This window comes from Macrobrachium nipponense, chromosome 8, assembly GCF_015104395.2.
Source record: "Macrobrachium nipponense isolate FS-2020 chromosome 8, ASM1510439v2, whole genome shotgun sequence".
Classification (NCBI taxonomy): Eukaryota; Metazoa; Arthropoda; class Malacostraca; order Decapoda; family Palaemonidae; genus Macrobrachium; species Macrobrachium nipponense.
In genome coordinates, this window is record NC_087203.1 from 33,985,867 (window position 1) to 33,999,702 (window position 13,836).

Here is a 13,836-nt window from a genome sequence, read left to right on the forward strand (position 1 = left end):
TGCCGAAGTTTTGATAATCCTGTGATACTGTCAGTTCGATTCCAGGGTAAAACAATTATTTCCAGCTTTGTATCAGGTTGCTAATCATCTTGATGGAATGTACCATCGGTCTCAAAATGATTTCTTTAATGATTACAGTCTAGTGTCCCCGTGTAGCTAGCATATCCAGAAATATAAGTGATATTCCCCCTGTTGGTCTAACTTCTTCTTACTAGCTTAAACCCATTTTTATATGGGGTCGCCATTGCGAATGAGTCTTCTCCATCGATTTCTGTCCTGTGCCTCGTTCTCATTTAGACCTTTCAATACCATATCTTTCCCTACACAATCACGCCATCTCTTTCTTGGTCTTCCCTTCTTCCTTCTACCCCGCACTTCCATTTCCATCGTATATCTTCCAGCATGACGTTCCTCCCTTTGTAACAGGTGTCCATACCATCGAAGCCTAACATTCTGACAAACTGAACATATCCTGACTTGCACTCTCTCAGTTGCTAAACTATGCTCATATTTCCTATAATTTTGTATATGACTGCATTTCTTTATAGTACCAGAGGCTGCCCCAGCTCATGTGTGATATATGCTTAAGCATCAAAGGCAGATAAGGAGAGCATCATTGGCAGCTTCAACTCCTAAATGATACCTTGTGCAGAAACTGCTATAATGTCAATAGGCCTCCAACAGCAGCTACTTCAACATGAGCAGTGCCAGAAGCTTCTTAGCAGCTGTTACAGAAGCGGCAGCACACTAGTAATGGAAGAAGCTGCAGCATCAGTTTCAATTTGATAACACTTGCCAGTAGCTGCAGCCAAAGCTTATGCCATTAGATGCACTAGCAGTTCATCCAAAACCTTAGGCAGTAGCTGCAGCATGATTACAAGTCTTCAGTTGTTGCAGATCCTCAAAGGTAGCTACAGCAGTGGTAGCTCCTCAACAGTAGTGCTGCAGCATTAACCACAGTAGCAAGTTATGCTATTAGTGGCTGCAGTGGCAGTTCCTCACCAGTATCCACAACTTCATATCAGTAAGCACACAATTTGCTAATCATACATAACAGTTGGTGGCAACTACACCTTTGGCATCATAGTGTTATCTGCAGAGGCAGTTTTGATATTCTGTGACAGCCTGAGCATCAGCTCCAGAGCCTTGGTGGCAGCTACAGGTAATCAGTGTAGCCTCTGGCATCACGATATCCTTTGTGGTGCCGAAGGAAATTCTAGCTGCCTTTTGCTAGCCGGAGGAACTCGAAGCTTCTTGATGCAAGCTGAAGCAGTGATTTGATCTCTTCAGTTTGAGCTGCAGATGCAAATCCAATACTATGTCAGTGATAACTACAGTGGCATCTAGCTACAAGTTCTTAGTCGTAAGTGTATTGGTACCAGGTTCTTATTGGTAGCTGCATCAGTAGCTCCTACTTACTATTTGCAGCTTAAGCTTCTTGGTGATTGGCTCCATCTCGGCAGTGGTAGTTACACACTGTTGGCACAATCTCAACATTGCTAGTCGTACTGGTAGCTTCAGCTCTGCGAGTACTATACATGCATTGGCAGTTCTAGCTCATGTGTTACCTCCATCAGCAGATGCAACTCCTTGAATGTAACCACGTCAGCAACTCCAAAAATCCTTGGAGTTAACTACAGTTAAGACCATACATCCTTGATCCAACTTTGTGTACCAGTTCCTCAGTAGGATAGCTGCAGCACCATGTGGCTGTTCAACAGGGTAGCTGAAGTATTTCGTGCCTAATAGTGCAAAATGAAGAAGAGTAGGAGTTGCCAGATCTCACAGATTCCTTTCTAAACAATCTTTGATTGTTTTAACCGGTTTCCAGCTGGCGCGCTAAGATTTATTGTATTGTTAAGACCTCAGGTTTGTTAGCTATGAAAAATACAAATTGATTACAAATTTTTCATTTTTATTTTTTTCTTATTTATTCTAACTGCATAAGCTGCTTCAGCTTATTTGTAGTTGCTGCAACAGAATTCAGCTCCTTGGTGCAGGTTGCAGCAGCAGGTTAAACTCTAGCTCTGCTCATTGGCAATGTAGCTACAGTAGCAGTCAGCTCCTTGGTAGGGTAGCTAAAGTGGCATTCAGCTTCTGGATAGGGCTGCCATGGAAACCTCGAACTGCTAGTGTAGGCTACAGCAGCAGCTGAAGCTCTAGCTCATCTGTGGTTACTGCAGCAGCATTCAGCTTCCGAACTGGGTAGCTGCAGGGCAAGCTTCCAACTGGTGGTGTAGGCCAGAGCAGCCAATCAAAATGGCTATGCCTTGTTGGTTCTAACTGCAGTGGCTGCTCCAACTCATCAGAGGTCATAGCAGAGGCATTAAACTTCTTGGCAGGGTAGATGAAGTGACATTCAGCTCCTTGGCAGGTTAGCTGCAGCCAAATCTTAAAACTTGTTATAGGCCGTAGCAGCAGATCAAGCTGTAGCGTCTTGTTGGTTTGAACTGCAGTGGCAGCAGCCTTCACCTCCTTGGTGGGGCAGTTTCCCTGCTTTCTTAGTAGGTTGCAGCATCAGATCAAGCTTTATCTCATACGGCATTTAGCCCTTCAACTGGGTAACTGTTGGTATATAGTTGCATTAGCATTCGGCTTATTGGAAGGAAGCTGCAGTGGCATTCAGCTCCTTGCCAGGGTAGCACTTAGTGCTGATAGTGTGGCTGTAGCAGCTTTCAGCTCCTCAGTGGGTTAGCTGAAATAGCTGCTCATGCTTTTTGGTGCAGACTGAAGCAGCAGCAGATTAAACTAGTTTCTTGATGGTTCTAACTGAAGAGGTAGCTCCAGCTCAAAGGTGAGAAATTAATATTCTTAATCTTTGGCTTGTTATTTTCACATTGATAGCCCTACCTATAATTTTTTGGGAGCATTGTCATCCATGGCATTTAAGCTACGCTATTGTATGGAACACAAGACAATAAATGATGAACGCATGCAATGTCGTGTAAGGAATGAAAGAATGTATTTTATCTTTAAATTTCATGTTTATTTCACTATACATATTTTAGCATTAAGTTTACTGAAGCACACACTTCATATATCACTCAAATCCTTAAATCATTGGCTTGACAATGTGTAGTGAGGAAATTGGGAAACACTACTTTTCTTCGGGCGAAAGTTAGGTGTAATTAAAGTAACAACTTTTGAAAGACTTTTTGTCAGAAGAGGTGAGAGCGGAGATCCTCACTGCATGATGTTTTGAGAGACACTGATGAGTGCAATATTCCTGCCCTGTGGTTAGCTAATCAACATCAAATCAGAAACGTCATAAGGGATGGGGGCTGGGCATCAGATGCATGGCTCCTCTTTGTTTCTAACAACACTAGAAGCTCCAGTTGGTCTGGTTGTTGCAGTGGCATTCAGCTCCTTAGCATGGTAGCTATAGCATCTGCTCTTGCTGGTTAGTGCAGGCTGTTGCATTAGATGATACTCTACTCCTCGGTTCTAATTATAGTGGCACCTTCAGCATATCTGTGGTAGCTGCAGCAACACCCAGCTCCTTGGTGGAGTACCCACGGTAGTATGTAACTTAACTTATGGCCAGCATAGCTGCCACAGCATTTAGTTCCTGGGTGGAGTGGCTGCAGCAGCTACTCTCAACTATTGGTGTAGGCTGCAGCAGTAGGTAAGACCTAGCTCATCCTTGTTGGTTTTATTTGCAGCTATACTCCTCGTCTATCTGTGGTTACTGCAGTTGCAATCAAGCCATCGGAGGGGAGTATGTAGTGGCAATCAGTTCCTTGGTGGGGTGGGGTATTGCAGCAATATTCAGCCCCTGGATAGGAATGCACTGCTTTGTTGGTTCTTGCTGCACTGGAAGCTCCAGATCATCTGTGATTGCTACAGCAAGACCTGGCTAACCTGGGAGAGAGAGAGAGAGATTGCAGTGGTATCTCCTGCTTGCTCACATAGGCTGCTACAGCAGATCAATCTAGCTTCCAGTGCGGTCCAATTGCAGTGTTATAATTCCTTTGCGCAGATGCTACAGTGGCATTCAGCTACTCTGTGGAGTGCTGCAACAGGATTCAGTTCTCCAATGAATTAGCCACTGGCAATTGGCTCCTCAGTGGTGCAGGTTAAGTGGCATTCAGATCCTTGGCAGGGTAGCTACAGCTCCTGGTTGCTGGTACAGGCTGCAGCAGCAGATCAAGATCTAGTTGCTGCTTCTTGGTTGTAATTGCAGAGGCAGCAGCTTGTATGTGGTAGCTGCAGTAGCATTTAATTCCTTAGTGAGGTAGTTGCAGCAGCATCCTGCTCCTTGACAGGGTAAATGCAGCATCATTAACCCCCACAGACCAGGGATGATATATATACAAATACATATAGCTTCAGGGCAGTGAACGGGTCTCGTAGATATGTGATCAAGATTTGGCGCCATACAGTTTGAAAAAATTTTGCGGGAAAAATGTTCCTAGTTCCATATATCACTATTGGCAGCTCTTCAGATCACCATATAAGTGTGACAGTGAGCTGAGAAGTCCACAGTCTTGCTCTATGTGGTAACAGGGAAGGTGGTCTTAAATTCCCATCCAAATATGTGTCGTAATATTTTACAATAAATATGCTATGAATTTGTCCAGGCTTTATTTCTTATCTTTTATGATATTGTTTAAGCTGTAATTTCATTTTGACAAAATTAAATTTTTAAAAATAGTAGAAAGAATGCTTAAAACTGTAAAATTAGCTTATTTTTTACGACTGTCATTGGGAAAAGAGGTCAGCAAGGGGTGGGACATTCATTTACAACTAACCGTGGGCAGCACAGAAATTTTTTTATAATTTTTTTTCTTATACCATGTGAATATACATATCTTCCTCTTTCCATTGATGAGTGTTTTTTTTTAAGTTTTTCTTTTAAATTGGCCATCCTTAAATTTAGCCCGGTCATGGGCCAAATTTAAGCTCCTCAGTGGAAGCTGCTCTAACTACAGCTTCTCAGTGACAGACACAGCAGCAGTTCAAGCTCCTTGATGCTACATGCAGCAGCAGCTCTTTCATGGTAGCAGGTTCATTTCTTCTCTAGTAACTTAGTGACAACACCAGTTGCTCGTAAGTAGCAGCAGTGGCAGCTACAACTCGGTGATAGCAGCAGCTATTTTAATAGTTAAAACACCAAATACACATACCTTAAACTATCATCCCAAAACTGTTTAATATAATTTCAAAGTTGCCATACAACATTGCTCTAAAAAATATGTGGCTTGCAACTACAGTTTGCTCCCCGCTGCTGCCAATGTGGAACCAGAGGAATTTATTTCTGGTGATTAGAAATTCATTTCTCAATATAACGTGGTTCGAATCCCACAAGAAGTTGTAGGTCCCGTTGAGTAACCAATTGGTTCCTTGCTACATAAAAAAAATTAGTTCTTTGACCCAGCCCTAGGATATTTAGAACTTATCTGTGCCAAGCATTTTGTCATAGGACATCCCCTCGGGTTATCCTATTATCCCTTCTGTCTACTTGGAAAAGACCTATACTAGACCTCATGTCTTCGACAGGAAGCTGGTAATCTTCTATTTATGGTCCCCGAATTGTTTGTTGGAAGATAGGACTCACTTCTGCCCTCTGGGGATTCTCTCAGAGGCTGAATGATGGAGTGCCCACACCTACCTTCCTCGAATTTTCTAAAGTCTGAGGAAGTTGTACTCTACTCCAACTCTGATGTGGACTTGGTTGTCCTGTACACTCCATGCCCCCGAGGCCAGAAGCTTTTCGAGATGAGCAATCCAACCTTCGGAGGAGGCTTACGAGTACAGAAACAATTCAGAGGGGTGATTTAAGGGCAACTCCCTTAGTAGCTACTTAACCCCAAGCCAAGTAGACAAGAGATTCATCCCTAACACAACCTTCTTCGTCCTCAGAATCTTCAGTGTGGTTCAAGAGCTTGGAGCAGTCTTGTTCAGCTAGGAAACTCGGACCTCCTACTTGGGACCTTCCTGGGTTGGGGCCTCACTCTGGTACTAAGTATTCTCTCTCAATCTCCTCCGAGCACATGCATCAGTCATCTCCCAGGAAACTGACTTTATGAGCATGTTTCCTTGTGACCTAGGCTTCCTTGGTAGTGTTAGAAAGCTTCAGGGTCCTCTCAAGCACTGCATAGTCATCTGAACATCTCGTCCTAGAGCTTAGGTGTCATAGACTTCATGTTAACCCAGTCCAGGTTAAGAAAGATGTGTCCTAGAACACCCTTTTGGTTTTCTGCAGATGTTTAGACAAGCTGACTCCTCATTGCTAAGTTCTCCCACCGATTGGGTGCATGCAGAAGCGAATGACACCAGAGGAATATATTCCTCCCTGGCATTTTAAAGTACTTACCTGTTCATAGGATTTGAATGTTGGTTCATGACTGCCTCAAACTGCTTACACTTTCTTCTGCATGAAGAGCGTTGTTTAGAGATCCTTGGACATAGTTTTCCTAGGGTCAATTGGTGGCTGTTTAACAAGTGTGATTCACCCAGTGTCCCTGGCAGGAGAGTTTGTATCTTGCCTAAGATTGTTTGTGTGAAATAGGGAACAAGGAAGTTGACTGGCCTCTTTTTCTTCCCTTTTCTCCTTTCTTCATTCCTGCAGGCAGTTGGAAGAACAGACGCATCATTCACTGGAACTGACTTCTTGTAGGTGAGTGTTGCAGTCATACTATTACAGCACTTTTCATGTTCCATGCAACATGCAAATCTGCTTCTCAGTAGCTTAAACGCCTCTCTCCTGCAAGGGGAGTGAGAAGTGGTGGCAAACCTATTTCTTGTGGCAGACACGGTTTGTTGTCTGAACAGATAATAGTTCTTTTAGACTTCCATGAATGCAATGAATCTGGTCATGTTTCATTGTATTTGAACCCAGTGGACTGAACATTAGATATCCAAATATCTAACATCTCAAAGGCCTAGGTCTTTAGCCATCTCATTTCCAAGAAGAATGATCGGGTGCGCCGAACCTCCAGTCGGTTCAGGATTCTCATACGCCATCAAGTACGTATGAGTCTATCCTATTTTTAAGGCCAAATGTTTTCCGCATATGAACAAATGACAAATTTTTAATCAATTAGTATTTTTCATAGCTAACAAACCTGAGGTCTTAACGTTGACTGTCCACCTCTAGCCGCCCATTGTACGTTTCATCCTGGGTTGGAAGAAAGACTGATGTGTCACTGGATTCAAGTGTACTCTCTCGACTTGCTTCCACCTCAACTACGCATCAGATGCCAGATCCCACAGATTCCTTGCATTTAAAATCTTTGATTGTTTTCAACCAGTTTCAGCTGGTGCCAGATTTATCCTGTTGTTAAGACCTCAGATTTATTAGCTATGAAAAATACAAATGAATAAAAAATTAATAATTTTTCAAATATTAATATTAATGTAAACACAACAAAATATCAATACTACAATGTTATTGCACTGACTTCATTTATACCGTACTACGTATTATTATTTTTATCTGTTATCGTCGTGTATAAAAAAAAAAAGATCGTCCCCACATTTGTATTTGTAATGTTTATGATCTGAGAATCAACTGATTGAGGCTCACTACTACTGAAATAATTAGGAAAATAATTTTTTTACAATTACAAATGTCGGGACAATTTTTTTTATACACATTACAATGATAACAGATTAATACAATACTGTTTATTCTGTAAGTGAAATAACATTTTATTGATATTTAGCTTTTTTTTTCATTAAAGGATATGTAGATGAGAGAGAGAGAGAAAACGGAGGTCTTTATACACACTGATAAGGTGTTTGTGATTTTGCACGATCTTAATGTAGCATTTTATTAATATCTTGCTGTTTACATTAATATTAATATTTGAAAATTAGTAAATATTTATCATAAAAAATGTATTTAGTCATGAAAATAAAATGAAATAGTAATTGGTTAATATTGCTCTATGAAAAAAAATTGAGAATTGGTGAATGTTCCACGATATATATAATGGAGAAATGTTTCGCAGAAACACCCAAGACTAACTGAAGTCGCAATTGCTGATCTGCTATCTAGCAGGGACCCAAAATATATAGCAATGGTAACTGCCCCCATTACCTTTCATTTTGTTTGGTTTTGTATACAGCCCTCCTCATCAATATGCTTTTATTAAATGGCTACCTGCAGATTACAGTACATGTACGCACAAAATATTTAGATTTTACAGCAAAATCTGTCAAGCCCTGGTCAATTAAACACACTGTATGGAATATAATTTTCAATAACAAAAATAACTATTTTAAGTGAGCTAATTTTCCAAGTTTAGGGAATTTTCTTTAGAGTATTTAACACTACACTAATGGTACGAGAGATGCTAGTTCTGTAAGTACAAAATCAAGAAAAAGTGAAACTTCAACTTAAAAAGTTATAGCAATATACTTTTCAATAACAAAAATAACTATTTTAAGTGAGCTAATTTACAAAGTTAGGAAATTTAATAGAGTATTAAAATACTAATGGTACGAGAGATGCTAGTCTGTACAAGTACAAATATCAGAAAAAGTGAAACAACTTAAAAATTATACATATTCTTTCCATGCTACTCAAATATCAAGGCATATACAAATCATTGTGGAATATAAAAATATGTTCCTAATTTGATGGTAAGAAGTGTTAATCAAATGTACTTTGAACAAGATCTAAAAATTACAAATTGGTATCTTTCATTTTTCATTTAAAAGCGAGGTTTATATAAGCCAGCTCTCTTGAGAGGCTTGTTTCACATGAATTCTTCAGGAAACACTCACTCTAATGCAATTTTTAAAAACTGCCAACACACACTATTACAACAACAGCTTAGTGGTTAAGTAAATTATGTAAAAATACATGAAAACTACCTAGTTTTAAATTCAAAATTACCTATCCGGAAATAAAAAAAAACATTGTCAAAGCAAATACATATTCAAGAAAACGGTGCATTGGATATTTATTGAATGATTTTGTCATATAAACAAAAAAAAATGTAAAGGCCAGGGAATGCAAAGATTACTCATGTACTTCTATTCTTTGTCTCTGAGCTGAGCTACACCATTATCCCATATGTAGTTAGCAGAACAGCCAGTAATATACTGAAGTCTTAAGAATTCAACCCTAACTGAGCATGGATAGGAGCAGATCACATACCTCAAGACTCCTAGCATCAGAGGAAAAATGTGCTCCTTGGCATTCTGCCACCTATTCTTGCAGGACATATTTTATTTATCTTCATTGTTCAGCATTCTGAACTATGACATGGACAAGTATCTTGGCAACAAGTCCTGTTCCTGCTTTGAACTTATTACGCAAGAATTTTAGCGGAAAAGGGCACCCAACATATCATCCTTTTGGTGTTAATTGAGCAACTGAAAGAGTACTAAGGTAATCAAGCATTCTACATCTAACGCAACATCTTGTATGTGTAGGCAACAAAATACAGAGACATATTTTGGACAGTAGAAAGCATATAAATATGAAATCGCTTTTATTAATTTTTCACCTAAAATACAAAATAACTAAATACTTTACAGTTTTACCATTTTACAAAATGTCTAATAGTTTATACTTGGTTGGCAAAAGTAGGAAGCACTGTACATGGGAGGGGCAGAACAAAATTGAAAATATAATAAGTATGTACATATATAAGTACTAACAAAAACAGCAAACCTAAAAATGAAAAGAGTTCAATTTACTACAGCTCAGTGCAACAAAAGATTGCTAAAGACTAAATTTAAATGAAGGTAACATGGAATTTGACGAGGGCCAAACCATTCACCATGTGCCGTACTGTGCCTTTATTTTGAGATATATCTCAAGATGAGGTTTACAATCCATTCATCTGTATATATAAAAGGCAATTTCTGTTTGTCTTAGTCTGCTTGCTATGCATGCTTAGACTACGAAAGCTAGGGCCACCAAACTTTTACAGTAGAATATTTCAAGATCAGATTTACAATCCCTTCATTTACATATATATAAGGCAATTTCTGTTTGTCATTGACTGTTCACTATGCATGCTCAGACTATGAAAGCTAGGGCCACCAAACTTTTACAGTAGACTCCCATCTCCTCCCCAGGAAGGTTTTAGCCAAAATTCGTAATTTGAGAGCCATTTCTAAGGGGATCAAAACCCCCTTATTTTTTACAACTTTCAGAGTTGACAGCACAGCTAGGGCTACCAAATTTTTACCATAAGACTCCCCTCCCCCCAAGGAAGGTTTTAGTCAAAATCTGAAATTAGAGAGCCATTTCTAAGGGGGCCATTACCCCACTTTTTCATACCCCTCATTTTTTACGACTTTTGGAGTTGACATTCATGTAGCAGTGTTTCTATAGATACAAACAGGTTCCCCACAATATGGGGTCCATAAGGCACCCTCAGTAGTAAGGGGGCAGCACCCGCTGGGAATGGGGGCCCAAGGGTTTCCCACAATATTAGGGGGTAGGAAGCCTACACTCTTTCGACTTACTGACCAGGGAAAAAGAGGGTCGTAGCTTACATACCTCAACCTTGACAGCAGCAGGTGGTGCAGCCAACCCCCATTTGGGAATTAGGGCTCAAAGGGTCAAAGATGGGCCTACTGCATTCAGATTTGGTACCATGAGTTAACATAAATGACTACGAATGCATTTAACATCAATATCAGTTTTATCAAAGGACGTTTAAGGGGGAACTCCTGATGAAAAGCTTTACCAAGCAACTTGTCGTAACATGTATGCGCCTGCCATCGGCTGGTGGTGCCTGAGCCAGTCAGTGATGCAGAATCATGGGCAAGGGAAAGTTGTACGTCCAGGCCATTTAGAAGTGAATGTGCGTTCAATAACATGTCTGAAGGACGGGAACAGCTGCTAGTATTTTTATATTTGTCAACTAGTGGGTTAAAAAGTGTAGCAAATAAATTTATATAATTCATTTAGAAAACATTTGTATATACATTTAAAGACTAATATGGTAAGTACAAAATTCTCTCAAAAAGTTTTCCTTTGTCAAAACATTTTGCAGGTTAAAATAATTTTTTTAATGTGTCAGCAATATGACATGTACAATGTAATGTATCAGAAATATGGAAAATATAGTGTAATGAGTAAACAGGTAAACAATAAAATGACAAAAATTCCCTAATACAAATACAAATTCAAAACCATGCACTTTAAAAGTACACAAGTCTTCACAAAATTGAAAATTCAATATATGACATATCTGGTTTGCAACCAGCTTCATCAGTAAACTCTAAGACAAAATCCAGTTAGAAAAACTTGGGGCAGCGGATAACTACCATCCCAGTCCAGATTACCTTGATTTTCTGAAATCATTGGCAGTCAAAAGAATGTACTCAAGTGCAGTATATATCAAATGGGTACCAGCTCACACATGATCTGATTGTCATGCTTGTATCATCTGGGTATAAAATGAGTTATTAACTTTGAATAGCTAAGCAATTTAAAAGAAAATCAAAATTTTCCAAGCTTACGGTAAGTACATCCATAGTAAAGAGAATAAATTAATATTGTTCTCATAATCTCAGAATTTTTTTTACCTCTTACAATAAAGGAGCATTAAAAGTAAGAAGTACATGGTAAAAAAAAATAATCTGTACAGGACTGACCTTCACATGGAGTAGTAAAGATAAGTAAAATTCCAAACTGATGGACAGAGTTGTGTGATTCAGTCTATCATCTCAAAACAACCTGAAGTCAAGTGCAGTATGTGAAATGGCACATCACTACATGTACACATTATCCAATCAAACATACATCCAACATACAAAATGTTGATCGACAAGTAGGACAAGGCGCTTTGGAGGACAGCCATGTTTCTGGATGATCTTGATCTTGACGGGCAGCAAACCTGAAAGAAAACAAGAGCAAAGCCCTTAATCTACAGAAGTAATCAAGCAATACTAGAGTAAGTAGATACAAATACTCTCAGATATCTTCAGTTAATTGCAAATGATTCCCTACTTAGTCTTGTGCGATGATTAAAGATTTTTGGTGAAACTTCCTCTTTAAACTTAAGTCAGCTTTCACCTTAATTTTTAACCCATGTGTTAAATTAATTTACTTAATATTGTAAACTTGAAACATGAATATAAAAACAATGAGTAGAGAATGGTATAAAAATACGATATGAAGCAGAGCTCAATTACCAGAAAAAGTGGTAAGTTCACCAACTGATTGAGTATCACTCAACTTGGAAAAAAATTACATTATGATAAAATGAAACTATATACGTATACTTACCCAGAAATTACTTGGCCAAGAGTTTCTACTTGACAGTAATTTGAATTTTGAAATTTAGCAGTAGTAGTTCTTTTGTTCTTAGGTAGGTGACAAGGCCCCACCCACTTTTGGGGCCAACAGCTAAATTTGTTTAGGCTAAAAGTCCATATGTGGGGAGGAGGGTGGACTCCATCTGTAATTACTGGGTAAGTATGCATAAAATTTGATTTTATCATAAAAATGTAATTTTTATGTGTAACTTACCCAGTAACTACTTTGCTGATTCCATATTGAAGGGGGTGGGGAATCATGGACAATATGATGGCTTTAAACAAAAAAGAACGTGGCTAGCATCGAAACAATGCTTGTTATTGCCTCACTTGTTGAGGGAGCTGCTGCAGGTAGATACTGCCTCTGGTCGGCACTCCCCTCTCAATGTACAGCAGCGCAGCAGTAAAGCCGTGGGGCACCTCTGTTGTAGTGGGACTCTGCAGCAAAGGAGTGCTCTGAAGGCTGACGATATATTAAAAAACAGCTTTGTTATGGTCAATACCGAAGGCCAACAAAGCATACAGGATTGCCCCTGCCCAGGTCTTAGTACCACAAAATAAAGAACAAGAACAATGTAGTCATTTACACCAAAATATTAAAAACATATGACCACTAGCCAACATTAAAAGACTGATGGCCACTCCAAGTACACTTAAATGCCCCCAACTTCCCTATGACTCAATACCCTTTTTCCAGGCAAGAGAGACAAAGGGAAGACTTCCCACACTTCCTCATCCAACACTTCACTAGCTATGGACACAAGTCCCAAGGTACTACAATTTTCATAAATGGCCTCCACATCTCTTAAATAATGCATGGCAAACTTCCAGTATGTTGTTTGAAGGATTGAGGAGGGAAAGGTTACATCTGAATGCTAGAGGTCACAACCACCCTAACATCAAGCGCTCTAACCATAAGGGCTGACAAATCCTCCTCCACTATCTGGGAGTAAGCCTCTAACTGAGGTTCCTTAAAAAGAAGGATATTGCATTCTTAGACATAGGATTTTTCATTGAACACCATAAGTTAAATTCTCCCCTAATCGTTTTGTTCTTTGTAATTAATAACCAAGGGCTCTCACTGGGAACAAGGGCCTCTCCTCCTCCAGACCAACGACATCCGTTGAATTTTTAATAGCGAAAGAACAAGGCCAAGGCTGTGAAGGATTCTCATTTTTTGCTAAAATATCCAACAAAATTGAACACACTGTACCTCCTCCAAAAAAGCCGACTTGTTGAATGCGCGAAGCTCACCTAACTTTTTGCTGTCATCAGAGCCAGTAAGAAAATAGTCTTCCTTGTCAGATCCCTCAGCAAGGTAGAATGAAGCAGTTCAAAGCATGGGCCACACAACAAATTCAGGACCACGCCGAGATTCCATGCAAAAGAGGTTTCTTTCCTTGATTTGGAAATGTTAAAGGACTTCACGAGATCCAAGAGGTCCTGTTATTACAAACATCCAGGTCTCTATGTCAAAATACAGACCTGAGCATTGCTCTGTAGAGATGACAACAGGAAGTCTGCTATTTGAGGAATAATGTTGATTCAAGAAGAAGAGATGTTGAACACCATAGTCTAAATATACTCTCCACTTTGCTTGGTAAA

At 39.5% G+C, this 13,836-nt stretch overlaps 1 protein-coding gene across 4 annotated transcripts in view; it reads right to left on the minus strand.

Moving 5' to 3' along the window:
• Window positions 1–9,431: 9,431 nt before the first annotated feature.
• The window catches only part of LOC135222667 (transmembrane protein 129-like), a 43,146-nt gene continuing 38,741 nt past the window's right edge, over window positions 9,432–13,836 (minus strand). For 3 of the 4 annotated variants that reach the window (XM_064260811.1, XM_064260812.1, XM_064260814.1), the window contains exon 7: window positions 9,432–11,810. In XM_064260811.1, coding sequence (XP_064116881.1) covers window positions 11,699–11,810 — 112 coding nt within the window. In that variant the 3' untranslated portion in view covers window positions 9,432–11,698. The remainder of the gene's footprint in view (window positions 11,811–13,836) is intronic. The other variant, XR_010316305.1, reaches the window with a different exon arrangement.